The 21,747-nt window shown below is 33.1% G+C and overlaps 1 protein-coding gene across 1 annotated transcript in view; it reads left to right on the top strand.

Moving 5' to 3' along the window:
- The first annotated feature begins 4,352 nt into the window (after positions 1 to 4,352).
- Positions 4,353 to 21,747, top strand: part of LOC114326397 (uncharacterized) — a 58,768-nt gene continuing 41,373 nt past the window's right edge. The window contains exon 1 of the mRNA XM_028274757.2: positions 4,353 to 4,486. Within this exon, the coding sequence (XP_028130558.2) occupies positions 4,397 to 4,486 (90 nt within the window). The 5' untranslated portion in view covers positions 4,353 to 4,396. The remainder of the gene's footprint in view (positions 4,487 to 21,747) is intronic.

Genomic DNA, 21,747 nt, shown 5'->3' with positions numbered 1-21,747 from the left:
AACTGGAAGTCGTTATTAACATTGAAAAAGTAATGGAAATAATGGAATAGTACCTATGGATTACACCTGTCCAGCTATGGAGACGTTGAAGAAGAACTAAGAGACCAAGTACAGTGAGCAAATAGATTAGCAGGATACATTAACCCGTAGGTACGCATCAGAAACCAGATCCGACACAGCCAAACATAGAGAGCTAGAAATAGCAGAAATGAGAATGCTCTTTCTAATGAGAATAATAAATAATGTTTCCTGCCTGTTTCTGCAGGAAATGAAAGGATGAAACAAGCACATCAGTAGAATGGCGGACACAAGAGTTGTTAAAATAATAAGGAACAAATCTCAATGATTTATATTAACATTCAAAAATAAGAGTATGTAATCCATATCGATTTAATTTTTTAAAGTCTCAAACAAATATTATTTACATGCATTGTTTTGATTTCGTAAATTAGGTGACATTGCTTCTGCAATGTAGACCACTCGTTTTGAAAAACAACGGAGTCAGCAATTATGTACTATTAGTATTTCATGGTCACATTCTGGTATGAAAGCATAACAAAACAATTACTATTTATTTATAGATACGGAGAAAGTAAATTAGAGATCATTCATTATTCATCATTCATTATTTAACCATCAATGTAGTTAGAATATAGACTTTGTCCACCAACTCGTTACTGGCATATTTAGTGTTGGCAAATAAATATGTGTCTGGTAAACAGTGTTCAACTTAATTAACCCCATAATCGGGGGTAACTACCCCAACTACCATATCCGACTGCGCAAGATATGGAGTGACAATCTTCCATAGAGGACATCCCACCAAATGAACAAGCAAAATTACTTATATAAAAAAAGAAGAAACAGTTATTACCATAATATATTGATTGATTACTATTGGAGATTGATTTTTAGTATCTTAAAATATTCAAGACTTTATACTTTTTTATCAGGTTTTTGAGTTACTTAATGTAGTCAAGCGGTAGAAAAATAAGTAACTTGCGATACGCATATGGTACACTAATATTAACAGTAAACGAAGTCGAAATGACTGCCGCCAATGACCGGTTAAACCGGATAATCAAAGAATTCGAACTTCAAATTAGCACACCCGAAAACCCAAAATAATGATCGTAAATAGGGCAAATATACATACGCCAATAAGTGCGGTGGATAACTCTATGATAGCCAACAATGGCAATAGCCCGAACCCCAACACATAAATTAATTAAAATATGGAAAGACCGAACAGAATTAAAGAAGTCTAAGCGCAGGTTAGTCTAACTTAGCTAAGGGAAGTCGATATAGAATACAGAATCCTACAACTGATACTTACAGGCAAAATAGAGGGCCGTAGAACTGTGTAGGAAGAAAACAAGTTTCTTAGTTAAAATACATTCGTGAATGAACTGGATATCAAATTCAGGAAAAATATTCCATGTTGCAGAAGATCGAGAAGCCTTCGCAGTGGTGATCGCTAACGTTACTTAATTCTGATATGGCACGTGAAGAAGAAAAAGCTCGGATTGACCTTATTTTCCCATTGCTATTATATGCGACTGAAAGAGGACTCAAAAAATCTATAGATGTGAAATTGAAGTTTCCAAAATGTGGTTATACACAAGAATTCTACTCGATTTCTGGACAAAACACAGACCCAACCGGTCAATTTTGGAAGAGCTTGGATATAAAAGCTGAAAGTCATCCATAACCGAATATATCATAAACTGGACAAAGATATTAATGATACACAATTTGGGTTTCGCAAAGGCCTAGGAACGCGTGAAGCTCTTTTCTCACTTAATATCCTAATACAAAGGTGCCTAGACGACAATCAAGATAGGATGTCTAAAAAAATAAAAACCTTATCTTGTAAAAGGTATATTTAAAATCCCTAAAAAGGGCTGTATCACAACAAAACGTTTTCGGAATCAATATTCCATCATCAGTGTTATCACAGGTTTACATGCTTTAAGCCACCAAAATGTACGGATAAAAACCCGGATAAAAATTGATTTTAAACAGTTGGGGTTACATTATATTATCCGATTAAAATGGATAGGATGTAAAAAATATTTCCAGATTAACCCCTTGCATCACATGACATCAACCACATTGGTTGGGAATTTTTTCCTTGTGATATTTTTTTATATATATGTCTGTTTTATTGACTATAATAAAGCTTTCGATAAAGTACGACATGAACAATTAATGAATGTCCTGAAATTAAAGAAGATAGACTACAATGACCTTAGGGTAATTAATTTATACTATAAGCAGCGAACAAAAGTACGTGTTAACGAACAGTTGTCAGAGGAAATTGAAATTAGACGTGGGGTGAGACAGGGATGCGTATTGTCGCCAGTTCTCTTTAATGCCTACTCGGAAGAGATCCTAAAACAAGCTCTTGAGGGTGAAACAGCCGGAATAAAGGTGAACGTAGTTCTCATTAACAATAGATATGCGGATGACACTGTCGTCTTAGCCGAAAATATTGAAGATCTTCAGAGACTAGTTAACAAAATAGCGACATATAGCCAAGAATACGGTCTAACAATGAACATCAAGAAGACAAATTTATGAGAATATCTAAAACTCAAAGAAATAACGAGAATCTCCTCATAAACGGAACCAACGTCGAAAGAGTAGACCAATATGCATATCTTGGAACAGTGATCAACTCCACAAATATTACTTCCAGGAGATTAAAATTAGAATAAAAAAGGTTAGAGCGAATTTTAACAAAATGAGAAAAGTGCTCTGCACAAGAGATCTAAGGTTAAAGCTAAGATCTTAGCACCTAGCCAACCTTACTCGAGTAAGGTTGGCTAGGTGCTACGTTTTCTCGACTCTGTTTTACGGAAAGGAAGCTTGGACCTTGAATGCGGCATCAATGAAAAAACTGGAATCATTCGAGATGTGGGTAATAGAAAGATTCTAAAAATATCATGGACAGAACACGTCACAAACAAAGAGGTACTTAGAAAGATGAATAAAGAAATGGAAGTCTTAAATACAATTAAAACCAGAAAATTGGAATATCTCTGACATATTACACGTGAAGAGAGATACAACTTGCTCCAACTCATTATGCAGGGAAAGATTCAAGGAAAAAGAAGCATAGGGAGACGCAGAATATCGTGGCTGCGCAACCTGAGAGAATGGTACGGATGTACATCAAACGAACTTTTCAGAGCAGCCGTTTCCAAAGTCCGAATAGCTATGATGATTGCCGACCTCCGTCGCAGAGATGGCGACGGAGAAGAAGATATAAAAGACAGCTTATTAAAAGAAGTAAACCGAGCATATACTTTGGCCATAAGTATAGCCAGAAAAACGGGAACTATGGAACTATTGGTAGGTATCTAGTAGAAGGCCGAAGATCAAGAGTAAGATCTCCAAGAGAATGGACAGACCAAATAAAGCCTCTGGTGAAAAGATCCTTACATATGAAGCTGTATATCTGACAAAGGATTTCAACCAATGTAAGCAGCAAGCTAACAATATTTACTGTGTCACCACAATCTAACTGAGGCTCAAGGAATGAAGAAGTGAGACGAATTATGGAATAGAGGAACTTGTACGCAAAGAAGTACTGTAAGAGAGTAATTGCAAGAGATGACTTTTCTAAGAGCTCTCCTTCACATGGAGAGAGACAAGCAGCACAAAAAATTTGAAATTTTGGTGGATTCGCCAAATTGAGAGATCTGTGTTCTACAAGGATTGTAGATTTTAAGTTCACAACTTATTTAGATTAGTCAAAAATGTGTTGTTTTGATTTATCCAGGCTTATCAGTGTATGTTCTTCTACATTAATTAACACACTCTTTCTAATTTATAACAAAGAAGTATAAACTAGGTAATATATTTCAGAAGAATGTCATCTTGTCAGCACTAACAATACTGTTTAATTTAATGTTTACTTACAGCAAAATCTAGATTTCTTAAATACCAATATTTTAGTGTATTTATAAACGTTTGAAAAAGTAATCCATTGCAGAATAGGTATATTATTATTTCTTCATCTAGAGCTAAGTACTTGGAAAATATTTTAGAAAATACCAAACTTAAAAAGACGAAATAGAAGAAGTTTTGCAGAAAGCTATGAAAGATCATTTCAAATCTAACGATTCATTAAACTTTGTATATAGATACTTTGTTACTTAACAATAAGATCAGTAATATCAGATAGGTACTAATATTCTGATTCGCTGTTACTTTCACAAAAATATATTTCTTTGTATCCCATACTTCTTTATAATATAAAAATATACTACGTCACTGTACTAAATTTTAAATAAAGTAAGCCAAGTCCATCTAGTATGCTCTGATTTTGACATTTAATACAGTCTCGGTCTATGAGTTAGTTGTTTGTATTGTGGTGTAACCTTAAAAAATGGAGCTACGAAAACTCGATGCAGATGTAATTACGAAAGTAAGGAGCTCTTCTTCGATAAACACGGTTTGCCAAAGTGTACTAGAGTTGGTAAGTACTAAAAAATATCAATAAAAATAGTTATACAATATTATATTAATGTTGTTCTGAAGCTATTTCCTTGTCGCATTTTTATAATTAACTATTTAGCTAGGAAATAAGCCACTAATAAATTGAAAAAATAATTTTATTAACGTTTCGACGCCCAAATCGGGTGTCGTCAAAATACAAAATACTATTAGATATTAAATTAAACAAAAATTTTGTTACTTAGTAAAAATTCTTCTAACAATTTATTTAATCTGACTCATTTATATTGGCAATTCAGAGATATACATTTTAAAGCAGAAGACTTTAAAATGATATTGCCAGTATTTATGAGTTGCGTTCCTGGGACGACTTTACTGAAAGATAGTTCATTCGATTACATAAAATCAAACCCAACTCAAGAATATCCGCCACAAAAAAATCATAGCATGTGATATGTCTTTAAAAAGACAACCAAATGCAACGGTGAGAGTAAAATTTTCCCTCGTGATTTACTATGGAATCTCTTACGCGAGATTTTTACCGTCACCGTTGCATTTGGTTGTCTTTTTAAAGACAGATCACATGCTATGATTTTTTTGTGGCGGATATTGTTAAGCTAGGGTTGATTTCATGTAATCGAATTAACTATCTTGCAGTAAAGTCGTCCCAGGAACGCAACTCATAAATATTGGCAATATCATTTTAAAATCTTCTACTTTAAAATGTATAATATTTATGTCTGAATTGCCGATATAAATGAGTCAGATGAAATAAATTATTAGAAGAATTTTTACTAAGCAACAACATTTTTGTGTAATTTAGTAGTATTTTGTATTTTGACAACGACACCCGATTTGGGCGTCGAAAAGTTAATATAATTATTTTTTAAGTTATAGGTACTTCTTTAGACACGAGGGTGAAAATTTTGATTTTACTGGGCGCATGCGCACACCGACAGTATGGAATAAACGTTATACGGGATCTGATTGGGTGTTAAAATCATCTGTCAAATTGTTCAATAGGTCATCGATTGTCATTTGTTTCGAGCTTCTGTCATGTGTCACATAATATTAATATATCTACGTCATATGTCTTTGGTTTTTATCATTGTTTATATCAATAACGTATGACGTAGATATATTAATATTATGTGGCACATGACAGAAGCTCGAAACAAATGACTGTGAATGAAAAGCCCTATATGGAGATTTTGGATAAACAAATTAATGTTGTGTATATTCATATTAGTTTTTATTGTTGTGATGGCAGAGAAAAAAGTTTATAATTGTAGTGACTTTTTAAATAGTTTTTAAAAGCGACAGGTACGTAATAATTGTAAATGTGTCAGTATCCTAATAAAAAATTTCATAGGTACCTACCTATTTGGTAGAACCTACCAAAATAGTATGTAATGCTTTGATTTACATAATTTGATTACCATCAAAATTTCTATCAATATTCACCTAATATATTGTTTTCTTACTCTATGTTTTTCAATTCAAAATCAAAATAATTTGATTTAATTCAGAACTGTCAAAAGTTTAATCCGTTTAGTTAGTTGATCTTCGCACATGATGACGCATGGTCTCCGTAGGTAAACATTTAAGGTGAATGAATTGCAATACTAACTGCGCTGATAAGCGGGTTCGAACCCCAATAGAAACTTTTATGTTTTATTTTTTTTATACATTTTATAATGTATATTTATATATTTATATTTTATAAATGTAAGTATATTTATTATATAATTTTTTTTTTCAGAAAATACGTATTTAGTTAAAAAAATTTCCGACAATTATTGTTCAGAAATCATTTGTGGCATTTTTCAATGTGTTTGTGTGTGTTTTATTCTTTTATTATATTAATTTTTGGCACTGTTTTAATAAAAAATTTTGAGAAATAGTAAGTATAAGTTTAATATTTAAATATACTGTTTAAAGTTTATTAATTTCGTTGAAATTATATAATAGAAACTTCTTACGTGCGTACAAAGTACACACACATTCATTTTTTTTTCAATTTAATTGTGGCTTATTTCCCATCTGAATAGTTAATAATTATATTAAGAGGATGGGTACGTATTTTCGGCTGCAATGCTATTCAGAAGTCAAAAACTAAGAGAAAATTTAGTGTGATTTTTAATTTCAAATATCTCATTCGAAATAAACGTTTTATTTATTCTAAGGGACTTTCGGCCCTCGGTAATAATTTAGCCTTTCATTCTGCGTTTAAGTTTTTTAAATCATTCTGTTCAGAACCTTCGAGCTGAACACCTGTAATTAAGAAGCAATTTGTCTAATTATTATCTTATCATATTGTAATTAGTATAAATCCATCGTTATCAAGAAACCGAAAAACAATAGCCAAAAAAATTGTTAGTGTTTAATGCTAAAATAATTATCCAGTAAGTAATTTCTACATATCTAATTACTAAGTTTATCAACATAAATATACCTAAATATAAAGAAAATAGGCCAGTATATTATCAAAATATGTCGGAATGTTTTAAAAATTCCTAGCTATAACTAGGGGAAAACTATGAGTTACCAACACGATAACCAGGAACAATCTACTAGTTATCAATTTAGTGAGGACATAAATCCAGCAATTAGAAGAAACAGCTTAGTACGAACTCCTCCTATAAGCACTCAAAAAGATAGTTCCAATCCGCTAGATGAACAGCAGAAAATAGTCAAAACATACAACAACGATCTACAATCACATTTATCAAATTTTCAAATACTTAGATAAACCGCAAGAACCTCTCCCAGATGCAGATGTAGCAAAAAGTGATGATGAATGGGTAGCAGTCCACCACAATAAACGTCAACGCAGTGACGACAGTCCTGATTTGAAAAAAACCAAACAAGCTACACTCAATGATTATTGGCTGAGTAAAACTGTTCATACATCTAACAGATACGAGTTACTTGAAGATGATACATTTCGTGAAGAAGTTGTAACGTTGGAAGACCGAAGAGAGGATCAGCCACCACCCATATTTATACAAAATGTTGAACGCATCAAACCACTACAGGAATTACTACAGAAGATAACTCCAGGTAAATATACTTTAAAATGTCTTGCTAACAATCAAATTAAAGTTCAAGCTGATTCATCAAAAACCTACTCAATAATCGTAAAATCTCTATCAGAAAAAAATAGTCAGTACCATACATACCAACTAAAACAAAACCGAGGATTCCAAGTTGTTATACGTCATATCCACCCTTCAACAGATCCAGACGACATTAAAAAAGCATTGCTGGATCTCGGGCATACTGCACTGAACATCTCTAATATTAAGCAAAGAGCCACAAAGAAAGATCTGCCGCTATTTAATATAGAACTGGCTATTCACAGCAATAATAAAGATATATATGAGATCACGAAATTACTCAACACTATTGTCACAGTTGACGCACCGCATCCGAAGAGGGAACTACCTCAATGTCAAAGATGTCAACATTTTGGCCACACACACAATTATTGCCACAGGAGTCCGCGCTGCGTAAAATGCGTAGGAGATCACCTATCGTCTAAATGTCCAAAAGAAAAGAATATAAAAGATGTCCAATGTGTAAATTGTCGAGAAAATCATCCTGCAAGCTACAAGGGATTTTCTGTATACAAACAACTGCAAAAGAAAAAAATTTCCATTGCTTCGAGAAAAAAACGCAAGTCAACCACCTCGTGTTGCACATTCGTCAATCACTCAACCAAATATCAGTTATGCGAACATTGCTGCAGGAAAAGATAATAAAAATACAACTAACACAAATGAGACTGCTCATGAAATAGAAACAGCAACTCCCCAACATATACAAAACAATTTAGAACTTGTGGTACATAAACTAATGGAAAGAATGGATAAGATGTTTGATCTAATAATGTCTCTGATATCTAAGCTTCACCTTCAACACTAAACTTAAGATGTGCTGTTGGAATGCCAATGGCTTAACTAATCATTTCCATGAAGTAAAAGCTTTTTTATTCTCGTAATCTAGATGTTATGTTTATTTCCGAAGCACACATGACTATTAAGAGTTATTTTAATATTCCCAAATATTCAACCTATGTAACTCAACATCCATTAGGAAAGGCCCATGGAGGTACGGCAATTATTATAAAAAATCATATTAAGCATCATGAAATAAACAAAATTAGCAGAGTTAACATTCAAGCCACATCAGTGTCGGTAGAAGATTCACAAGGCTCGATTATTTTATCTGCTGTTTACTGTCCACCGAATAAAATAATTAAAGCTGATCATTTTACTGAATACTTTGAGATGCTCGGACACCGTTTCATTGCTGCTGGAGATTACAATGCCAAACATCACAAATGGAGCTCCAGAATCATAACCTCACGAGGGCGAGAATTATTAAAAAGTATTAATGAGAATCATTTAACTTCTCTCTCTACTGGACAGCCTACTTAGTGGCCCACTGATAGACAAAAAATTCCTGATCTTATTGTTTTCGCTATATTAAAAGGAATAACACACACCCATATCCAAATTTCTCCTTCTTTTGACCTCTCATCGGATCATTCCCCTTTCTTCATAGACCTACTAAACCAAATTCACAATTGTCCTAAACTTCTAACACTGTGTAATAAGAGAACAAACTGGGATAGGTATAGAGACGAAATAAAATCATCCATTAACCTAAACTTGCCTCTTAAAAGTGACAGGGACATAGAAAATGCAGTCACTCACTTAACTACAGTTATTCAGCAAGCTGCTTGGTCGTCCACTCCAGAAATTACCTACACACACAACTCCGAGTCGTATCCTGCTCACATAAATACACGTATACTGGAAAAAAGAAAACTAAGAAAGAGGTGGCAGCTCACTAGGCACCCAGAAGGTAAAACAAATTTTAATAGAGCTTGCAGATTACTCAAAAGAAACTTGATCCAACATAAAGACAATGGAATCAACAATTATTTAAAGAACCTCTCACCTTCAGATGATACAAATTCTCTGTGGAAACTAACAAAAAAACTTAAAGACAACGAACAAATGAATATGCCAATCAGGAAACCAAATGGCACATGGGCTAAAACTGACAAAGATAAAGCTTATACTTTCGCAAATCATTTATGCGAGGTATTTCAACCGCATCAGAGGGAAGTCTCGGCTGAAGAAGAAGAAGATATTCATGAAGTCATAAACGCACCATATCAAATGGCTCCGCCTATTAAAATTTTCAAGAAATCTGAAGTAGAAGAAGTGATTGATAATCTGGAGAATAAGAAGTCACCTGGGTATGATATAATATCTAGTTTGGTACTAAAAGATCTACCCAACGAAGGTGTAAGCTTAATTACTTATATATTTAATTCAATATTAAAAACAGGTTACTTTCCACTCCAATGGAAAGTAGCTCAAATTGTTCTAATCCCAAAACCTAATAAGGATCACGCGGAAGTATCTTCATATCGTCTAATAAGCTTGTTGCCTATTATATCCAAAGTGTTCGAGCGGCTTTTCCTGAGAAGACTAGAGCCTAAATTAGACAGCAACAATATTTTACCTAATTATCAGTTTGGCTTTACGAAACAACATGGTACCATCGAGCAAATTCATAGGCTAGTAAAAATTATCAGAAATTCGCTCGAACACAAAAATTACTGTACAGCTGTATTCCTAGATGTCTCACAGGCATTCGACAAAGTTTGGCATGTAGGTCTTATCTCCAAGATTAAATCCATATTTCCTTATCCCGTAAGTTCACTATTAAGATCCTATCTGACAGATAGATTTTTTCAAGTCAAAAGAGGAGGGGAAATTACTAACCTGTTTCTAATATGTTCTGGAGTTCCACAAGGAAGCATATTAGGACCAACACTTTACTTAATATACACATCGGATCTTCCAACCACCATTAATACAACAATTGCTACATATGCGGATGACATAGTTATAATGGCTTCAAATCCGAGAAGTATAATGCAACAGAATTCAAATATAATGCAACAGAAGCATCCGAGGTATTGCAAAATCATCTGACTGAACTAGAGAGCTAGCTTAAATTGTGGCGAGTACAAGTCAACAGTTTAAAATCCACACAAATAACATTTACTTTAAAAAAAGGTGTCGCGCCTCCGGTTTCTTTAAATAACACTCCACTACCAGTCAATACCGCCGTAAAATACCTGGGAATTCATTTAGATAGTAAACTTAATTTGGGGCACCCACATCTGGAAGAAACGTCTTCAACTCGGCCTAATCCACAGGAAAATGTATTGGTACATGAGTAGGAAATAAAATCTTAGCCTGGAGAACAAAATTATGATTTATAAATGTATTTTAAAACCTGTGTGGCTATATGCAGCACAAATATGGGGAACAGCAAGTAATACCCACATTCAAAAACTTCAACGGTTCCAATCAAAAGTGTTGCGCCAGATCTGCAATGCCCCATGATATGTTACGAACCAGAGATTGCACCACGACCTACAGCTACCAACCGTTAGCGAAGCAATATCTGCTGTAAATTCTAGATACAAGACCAGACTATCCTGCCATCCAAATCCACTCGCCACGGACCTGCTCAACATTTCTCATGAAAGACGATTAAAAAGACCTGACCCTTTGGACCTCTAGTACATCTGGACATCAGAGCAACAACAGAGTGCAGTGAAATAATCATGTTTTAGTTTTAGTGATTTTTTAAACTTCTTTCGTATTTTTATTCATGTTCCTTAGACTTTTAATAATCATATTTTTATTGTCTGAACTGTCCACTATACTAAATTTTATCTATGTATTATGTTCCAAGTAATTGTTATGTCTTATTTTAAAATTATAATGTTATATGTCTTACTGGGTGCTCGCCACTGGGCGGCTTCCATCTGTGTTATTTTTCAATAATTATATGTATTGCTTATTGTTTGTGATCAGACAGATTGCAATAAACGTGGGATGTTAAAAAAAAGTTTTTTTAAAAGTATTTATTAGTTTTTTCAGGATTAGAAAAAAATGGACACCATGTTCGTGGTAATATTTTCCAAATCTATCTTTGTCTTACAACGCACTCAATCGAATAGAATATTGTCAGCATATTGTCAGTCATACACTGGCAATCAGTGACAATTTTAAATATTTGACATAGCATCGGGAATATTTTGAGTTGTTGATTAAATAATATTGCTAGTGTATTTGATAAGTAATTGATTTAAGACGTGAACTTAATAAAAAGTTATTTATTGTGTATTATTTGTCGAAGATCCAAGCAGAGAATACAGCAGGATAATATATTCTGTGATCCAAGTATTTTTTTGTTAAAGATGTTCAAAATTGTAAGCGTTCCATAGTAACAATATATTATTAAAAAATCACTTTAACACTTTTCCTCTTTTCTCGATTGAGTATTAGTTTTTGTTGTACATTTAAATTAATACAATCACTAAATACATAGTTAGTGAAAAAATTATCACATTTATTAACTGAATTAATAATTTGCATTTATACAAATAGCAGTTATCCAAGAACATTCAAAAGCCATCTCTTTAAGTTAATGATGACATCAAGTAGAATGACATTCTAGTAATGTTTACATATCCATACCAGTGTGAATTTTACTACACATAATTTGCCGTGTAAAGACAGAAAAAGTAGGGATAGCCGTAAAATATTTGCGAATTATGTACCCATGGCCTTAATAAATTTAATTTTTATACAATTACGACAGATATTACATATCTTCAACACATTAATGTATGTATTTACCATTTTAATGACTTGAACAGGTCAATTTTTGTATTCATTTTAGTTTGTGTTTTTTTTTGTTCTTTACGAACGTTTGTCGTCATTAACATTCAAAGCAAATTATTACATAAACACAGACCACCTACAAGCCAAAGTGCTTTTTCCATGAAATTTTTCCAACACAGTAGTTTTTAATGTTTTATTTATAAAATTAATATAGGGCTTTTCATTGACTCTGATTTGTTTCGAGCTTCTGTCATATATGTTGTATAAAATCTGTATAAGTATATGAATATTATACACAGATTATACAACATATATAACAGAAGCTCGAAACAAACGAGAGTCGATGAAAAAGCGCTATTGTAAATAGGTGTTGGATATACAGCGAGGTTCAAAACTATGGAATAAATTCATTTTTCGGGAATAGGCCACTTTGGAGAAAAATCCCGAGACAGGTCGATTTTTATTTTTCAATTATGATTTTTTGACATCTACCAGTCCAAGAACTCTACCGACAAACGAAGACTGGAGATTCTTCAGATAATTTTAAGTCAATTTAGCTCAATTCACCTAGTCCAAGAATGCTTCCTAAGGGAGCTAGAGCTCTTTTAAGATGGCGTCTTGTAATTAGTTTTTCTTAAAACCTCCAGAACGCTTCTATTGAGAAAAACAAAAATTGGTACACGTATTTATCCTCCAGAGATAAATCGATCCCATTTATTGCGAATTTCTAGTACCGGTCATAGGCGTCCGGTGTGGATAGGGCAACAGTTATTTTATCGCATAACTTTTTATCTTTATAATCAAGTATATTCAAATGGGAAATAAGCCACAATTTTACCTAAAAATGATTTTATTAACGTTTCGACGCCCAAGTCGGGTGTCGTTGTCAAAATACAAAATAATACTAAATAAATAAAAATGTTGTGGTTACCCATATTAAAGGAGGAAGTCAATAGAAAGAAAATACCGCAATTAGTAAATCAGTAATATATCGAGTTAGTACATATTTAAAATTTAAAATATCAAGTCAGAATTTTGTATTAGTTTTGAGAGTAAACTAAATGTAAACCCAAATACTTACGATGTCGGGATAGTATCACGAGGTTTTTCCTGGTTTTCCCTCGTGATTTACTATGGAATCTCTAACGCGAGAATTTCAGTACCACCGTTGCATTTGGTTTTCTTTTTAAAGACAGATCACATGCTATGATTTTTTGTGGCGGATATTCTTGAGTTGGGATTGATTTCATGTAATCGAATGAACTATCTTTTAGTAAAGTCGTCCCAGGAACGCAACTCATCAATATTGGCAATATCATTTTAAAGTCGTCTACTTTAAAATGTATAATACGTGTCTGACTTGCCGATATAAATGAGTCAGATTAAATAAATTATTAGAAGAATTTTTTACTAAGCAACAACATTTTTATTTATTTAGTATTATTTTGTATTTTGACAACGACACCCGACTTGGGCGTCGAAACGTTAATAAAATCATTTTTAGGTAAAATTGTGGCTTATTTCCCATTTGAATATACTTGATTATAAAAATGCCACAAGAAAATAGCTTCAGAACAACATTTTTATCTTTAGTTTTTTAAGCATTTTTGATTCTGCATTATTAAATTGTGAGGTATTTTACAACTAAAACGTACTCTTGTTTTAAGTCGATAGAATACACCGTTTTCTAGAAAAATCGACTTGAAAATTTTTCTTTTTTTAAATTTCCAAAAAAAAATAAAAAAAAAAACTATTTAGAAATCCAAAAACTGGTACCTACGTTTATTTATATTTCAGAGATGATCGATTTCTTTAATTGAGAATTTCTAGTACGGGTCATATGCGTCCGTTTTGGGTAGGTCAACGGTTATTTTATCGCATAACATTTTTGTCTTTAATTTTTAAGCATTTTGATTCTAGATTATTAAAAGTTATTCTAGTACTAAAAGTTACTCTTGCTTTAAATAGGTAAAATACACCGTTTATTTTTGAAAAAAAATTTCAATTTTTTTTCAAATTCAAAAATTGAAAAAATTTTAAATTGATTTTTCTAGAAAACCGTGTGTCTCACCGACTTGAAGCAAGAGTACCTTTTAGTACTAGAATACCTCACAATTTAGTAATTCAGTGTCAAAAATGCTTAAAAGTTAAAGACAAAAAAGTTATGTGATAAAATAACCCTTGCCCTACCCAAAACGGACGCCTATGATCGATACTAGATATTCGGAAGGGTGAAATCGGTGTATCTCTGGAAGATAAATATTCACACCGATTTTCGTTTTTCTAAATCAAAGCGTTCTGGAGGTATTTAAGAAAAACTAATTACAAGACGCCATTTTCAAATAGCTCTAGCTCCCCTAGGAAGCACTTTTTTGGACTAGGCGAATTAAGCTAAATTGTCGTAAAATTATGTGAAGAATCTTATGTCTTCGTTTGTCAGTAGAGTTTCTGGACACCCTGTATAATATACACTCACCGGCACAAAATTCCGCCACCCAAAATTTTTGATTAAGTTTGATAATCTATAACTTTATTATTTGTACTCCGATTTTCACGATTCTTGCATCAGTTTGTAGGTACATGTATTGGTGTCGTTTGTTATTATTCCGACAACAAAAATTTTTTGCTTAGATGGCATTATACGGGGGTGAATGGAATGAAACAAAATCAGATATTCTATTTTCCCACAGAATTTTTTAAAGTTAGGAGAAAATACAACGCTTTCATTCACCCCTGTATAATACCAAACGATATAAATACATGTATCTACAAACTGGTGCAAGAATCTTGAAAATCGAAGCACAAATAATAAAGTTATAAACTGTCAAAGTTATCAAAAATTTTGGGTGGCGGAATTTTGTGCCGGTGAGTGTATACCATACTAGTGACGTTATCCATCTGGGAGTGATGACGTAATCGATGATTTTTTAAATGCAAATAGGGGTCGTGTGTTTAAAATACATTTTACTGTTGTCAGAAAACAGAAAAAAAAAATTTGATAAATAAATCTTGCTTCTCGCTTAACTTAAATGTTTAAACTGTCGTCAATAGGCAGATGGGTGGCAGTTTGAATATTGAATTTAAGCGAAAAGCAATGTTTTTTTGTGAAATAAACATTTTTTCCGTTTTCTGACAGCAGTAAAATGTATTTTGAATTAAATTAATTACATATATGTAGTACATTCTTCTTTTTGTGTAAAATAATTTAATTCAAAATAAATTATTTTAGACACATCCTGTATAAATAATTAGGTTAATGCTTATATTACTTAATAAAGAATTGGATAACCTTTCAAATGAGCTAGCACACGACCCCTATTCTCATTTGAAAAAATCATCGACTACGTCATCACGCCCAGATGGATGACGTCACTAGTATGATATATATCCCAAAAAATCATAATTTCAAAATAAAAATCGACCTGTCTCGGGATTTTCCTCCAAAATGGCCTGTTCTCGAAAAAATGAATTTATTCCATAATTTTGAACCTCTCTTTATAATATTACACTCAAATTCATTCCCAACTGTCTAGTAAATTTAGTACTTAATCAGTGTATTGAAGCCGCAGTAATATTTTAATGAAGTTTTATAAAAATGACAATTATTACAATATTGATGAGTTTTTATGTTTAAGTTTTGGCGAGAGCGCTAGGTTTGTTTTTGAAAATTTCAGATATTCACCCGTGTTGAGCTGCCCCCCACTTGCAAAAATTAAAAAACAAATAGCCCTGATTTATGAGCTATTTATGAGCTTTTATATTCCGCAAATTAAAAATTTTGAGCTCGTTCCACTGAGCAGGAATTTCATATTTTAGTGGTGGGCTAACTTAGCCCCCCCACTATTGAAAAATAGGGATATTGAATCGATTTTTGCGGCAGAATTAGGAGCTATTTATGAGCTCTTGAAATGATATAGTTTCGATATTTGAACTCATCCCCTTCACCCCCAAACAACCCTTTAATTGATTTTACTTAAGAGAAACATGCTGAAAAAAATTAAAATATATCGTATCACGGATATTATTCCAATAGCTTATATATTCTAAGAATAAACTCTTAAATCATGCGCATTTCGATTATTAAGCTACAACCCCTTCGCAAGAAAACCACCCCATTTTCCAGGCTTAAGAAAGAGTTGTACTTAAAATGCATTAAATTGATTATTTGGCGACTAAATATCGTTTAATAATTTATGAGCTCCCAAAATACGCGTAAATAGGTCATTAAATTGCAATTTCTTTTGTATAGTACAGTCACTGAAGGTAAAAATCAACTATTACCTTCAATTTCGGTGAACCTTCATCGATTTTCACGAAAATTGGTGAGTGGTTAGAGGATATCCCAACAAACAAAGGTGACATGGTGCCACCTTGCGCCTTTACCCTGAGGGTGGTTAGCACCCCTTCTCGGGGGTGAAAATTATTTTATTAAAAATAACTCCACAAAACGATAGAAGGGCGCAAATTATAAGCAGAATTTGTTATATAAAGTTATTAAAATAAATCAATACTTTTTGAGTTATTAAAGATAAAATTTTTTTAATTTTTCGTGAAAAAATGCATGCTTTAAAGCGGTTTTTCGCAAATCACTTAAAAATTGTAAGTTTTTATAAAAAAGTTATCATTACCAAAATTAAAGCTTTGAAAAACCATTTATTATTAATTCATAGTGACTTATAGGTATCTTATTAAATGTATTTTTTGTTTCGGCGAGTACTCAAATCTAATTATTCAAGCCTAAGTAACAGGAAAACTATGCATTTTATAAAATATACTGAAATATTTGTCAAAGTACTCAGAAATACCTATTAAATGAGCACCGAAAGAAGTTGATATCATCAAAATTAAGCAAGTGGACATGAAAATAATAGGACAATTTCAAATTTCTAGTAAACAGTGAAAAATAAAACGAACGCCATTTCCACAAAAATTAAAATCTTTAATAATCTCTATAAGAATTTCTTTACTTTAGCATAAGTAATGGCCTTAAACATTTTTACCGATTTAGAATGCATATTTAAAAAAAATATATATGTATGATTTTAAAAAATCAAAATTTTTTAACTTTTCTTAAATTATTGGCTTTTGATAATAACTCCAACAATACTCGCTACACGTAAAAAATTCTAGATAGGTAACGAAAAATGAGTTTTTTTATAAGCAAAGATTTTACTTGTCTTTTGATTTCTGTATGAATCAAAATAACCAAGATAGAAACGTTTAAGCCTAATAGTCGAGGCATTGAAGGATTGAGGTGTCGATTTTTTTGCAGTAAGACGGATTTTAATGCGGATTGGTGCGTTGGATTCGTGAAAATGCCAGGAAACTTTGTGAACTAATTTAATGAATAAGAAATCTCAAATTGCATTTGTACATGAAAAAAATGCATTTCAGAAGTGCATTTTGAAATAGGTAATTATTATAAATTTGTAACTCGGTAAATAGTAGGAAAAATTGACTCAATTTTCTTACTCGGGGCTTTTTGGGGTCGCTGAAAACGAATATGAGGTCGACGAGAGTGTGCAAACTACCTGGTGCCTACAGCGGGTGTAATAAACGTCTTCCTCTGGAGTATTATGGCAATTGATCATATAATTAGTTTAAACCCGTTACTCGGGGGGTTTTTGGGGTCGCTGAAAATGAATATGAGGTCGGCGAGAGTGTGCAAACTACCTGGTGGCTGCAGCGGGTGTAATAAACGTCTTCCTCTGGAGTATTGTGGTAATTTATCATATAATTGGCTTAAACTCGTTACTCGGGGGTTTTTGGGGTCGCTGAAAATGAATATGAGGTCGATGAGAGTGTGCAAACTACCTGGTGCCTGCTGCGGGTGTAATAAACGTCTTCCTCTGGAGTAATGTGGTAATTCATCATATAATTGGCTTAAACTCATTACTCGGGGGTTTTGGGGTCGCTGAAAATGAATATGAGGTCGGCGAGAGTGTGCAAAGTACCTGGTGCTTGCAGCGGGTGTAATAAACGTCTTCCTCTGGAGTATTATGGCAATTTATCATATAATTACTTTTAACCCGTTACTCGGGGGGCTTATGGGGTCGCTGAAAATGAATATGAGGTCGGCGAGAGTGTGCAAACTACCTGGTGCCTGCAGCGGGTGTAATAAACGTCTTCCTCTGGAGTATTGTGGTAATTTATCATATAATTGGCTTAAACTCGTTACTCGGGGGGTTTTTGGGGTCGCTGAAAATGAATATGAGGTCGGTGAGAGTGTGCAAACTACCTGGTGCCTGCAGCGGGTGTAATAAACGTCTTCCTCTGGAGTATTGTGGTAATTTATCATATTATTAGTTTAAACCCGTTACTCGGGGTTTTTGGTTTATTCTATTTTCTTCGATGTAACTATAGTGATCGAAAAGGGTGGTATTTTTATTATAAATAAACATAAATTTTTATTATTATAATATATTTATGGCTAAAAAGTTCATTATACAAAATTTATCGTAATTTATCTTTAAAATTCATTTTCTTCATCATTATCATCTTCTTCTTCATTATTGCCTTCCACTCTCGAGTCCAGTGCAATATTTGTGCAATCAGAGCCTGCACAATTGTTGCAGGCTAAATTGCCGCAGTCTGACTTACAACAAAATAAAGAAGACATCGAGCAGAATCCAAAAATGTAAAAATATACAGGGTGTCCCATTTAAAAAAAACGAAGTTTCAATCAACTTCTGGTATAACCGGAAGTAGCAAAGAGACCAAAATATTTTCATTAAATAGTTCATACCTCAAAACCCCTGTATTCCAATTTTCATGATTCACTTACCTTTAGTTCTCGAGATATTTCTAATAGGCATTTTATCTGCCTCACCCTATCTATCAATCACTTTTACTTGATACGAGCAGTAATGAGATAACTGAAAAAAAATCGTAAGTTTGAATTTCAGATGAAATACGAGTTAGATCATCTATATATAAGCACCATTATTTACCTGAATTATTGATGAAAGACACACTTGAATTTTTTAAACACTATCATAGAAATATATTACTAAAATGATTTGTTCAAAAATATATTAACCAATATTTTTTACGAAAAAATTCGACACGAGTACCTGAGCGAGTAACACCGTTTTTGCTGTTCTCGTAAATTACCGTGTTTATAAATAGTTTTTAAACTTGTTTTACGTGTAGCCGTTTATATTAGTGTATAAAAACGTGTGAGAGAGAAAGGCAATAAATCCTAAATGAAATTAGTCAAGAATGTATCAATACTGCCAACATACTTTTAAGCGCCAAATTAAAAAAAATGAAGATCCTGAACAAAATAATCATGTTTTTTATAATATCCTATGAAATTAGAACTTAGTCGTCGCGATATTTATTTTCAGTGACCCCAAAGACTTCCGAGTAACAAGTGTGGGCCAATTATTTAACAGATTACCATAATAGTCCAGAGGAAGACGTTTATTACACCCGCTGCAGGCACCAGGTAGTTTGCACACTCTCATCGACCTCATATTCATTTTCAGCGACCCCAAAAACCCCCCGAGTAACGAGATTAAGCCAATTATATGATAAATTACCACAATACTCCAGAGGAAGACGTTTATTACACACGCTGCAGGCACCAGGTAGTTTGCACACTCTCGCCGACCTCATATTCATTTTCAGCGACCCCAAAAACCCCCCGAGTAACGAGTTTAAACCAATTATATGATAAATTGCCATAATACTCCAGAGGAAGACGTTTATTACACCCGCTGCAGGCACCAGGTAGTTTGCATACTCTCGCCGATCTCATATTCATTTTCAGCGACCCCAAAAACCCCCGAGTAAGAAAAATAGGTCAATTTTTTCTACTATTTACCGAGTTACAAATTTATAATAATTGCCTATTTCAAAATGCACTTTTGAAATGCATTTTTCTCATGTACAAATAATGCAATTTGAGATTTCTTATTCATTAAATTAGTTCACCAAGTTTCCTGACATTCTCACGAATCCAACGCACCAAACTGCATTAAAATCCGTCTTACTGCGGCAAAAATCGACAGTAAGGCCTTGTTTTGTGCTTCAATGCCTCGACTATAAATTTTACTGCAAGAACAATGTAACTGGAGCCTTTAAACCTATTATCTTAAAAAAAGTATTGATTTATTTTAATAACTTTATATAACAAATTCTGCTTATAATTTGTCCTTCTATCGATTTGTGGAGTTATTTTTAATAAAATAATTTTCACCCCCGAGAAGGAGTGGTATCCACCCCCAGGAGGCGCAAGGTGGCACCATGTCACCTTTGTTTCTTGGGTTATCCTCTAACCACTTACCAATTTTCGTGAAAATCGATGAAGGTTCACCGAAATTGAAGGTAATAGTTGATTTTTATCTTCAGTGACTGTACTATACAAAAGAAATTGTAATTTAATGATCTAATGTATTAAGGCCTACTCATTTAGGTACCCATTTTAAGTACAACTCTTTCTTAAGCCTGGAAAATGGGGTGGTTTTCTTGCGAAGGGGTTGTAGCTCAATAATCGAAATGCGCATGATTTAAGAGTTTATTCTTAGAATATATAAGCTATTGGAATAATATCCGTGATACGATATATTTTAATTTTTTTCAGCCTGTTTCTCTTAAGTAAAATCAATTAAAGGGTTGTTTGGGGGTGAAGCGGATGAGCTCAAAAATCTAAACTAAATCATTTCAAGAGCTCATAAATAGCTCGTAATTCTGCCGCAAAAATCGATTCAATATCCCTATTTTTCAGTAGTGGGGGGGACTGAGTCAGCCCCCCACTAAAATATTAAATTCCTTCTCAGTGGAACGAGCTCAAAATTTTTAATTTGCGGAATATGAAAGTTCATAAATCAGGGCTATTGGTTTTTTAATTTTGGCAAGTGGGGGGGGGGCAGCTCAACACGGCATGCTCAACAGGGCATGCTCAACACTGTCTAGATGCCACCACTACGCTTAGGGCCGGTTGTTCGAACGCTAATCAACAATGATCACTATCAAATATTTAATTACTGTCACCAAAACTGTCAATGTCAACTTTTATTGGGTTGCTGAAAACATAATTGATTATAATTATGAGATTAGTTAATCAATTAACATAACAATTATTAACATAATTGATTAAGTAATTTCATAATTGTAATCAATTACGTTTTTAGCAACCCAAACAAAGTAGACATTGACAGTTGTGACAGTAATTAAATATTTGATAGTGATCATTGTTGATTAGCGTTCGAACAACCGGCCCTTAGTGTATTAGTAATTGATTAACTACTATGTCCGTTCCACCTTAACTTTACAGTATATGGAACATAGGCAATGCAGTCCTTATGAGAGTTTTTAGCGCGGTGATGCTGATTTTATCAAAAAGAATTTGTAATTGAACATTAGAGAGATTAAATTAAAACTTTTTTAGAAAGACAATCTACAATTTTAGGATTCGTATGCGTTTAAGTTTATTTTATATACAATAGTTATTACGCTTAGGAATCCTAAAATCGTAGATTGCCTTTCTAAAACAGTTTTAATTTAATCTCTAATGTTCGATTACAAATTCTTTTTGATAAAATCGGCATCACCG

Source organism: Diabrotica virgifera, chromosome 4 (genome assembly GCF_917563875.1).
Source record: "Diabrotica virgifera virgifera chromosome 4, PGI_DIABVI_V3a".
NCBI classification, from domain to species: domain Eukaryota; kingdom Metazoa; phylum Arthropoda; class Insecta; order Coleoptera; family Chrysomelidae; genus Diabrotica; species Diabrotica virgifera.
Note: the sequence above shows the minus strand (reverse complement) of the source record. Positions and strands in the feature narration are given on the sequence as shown.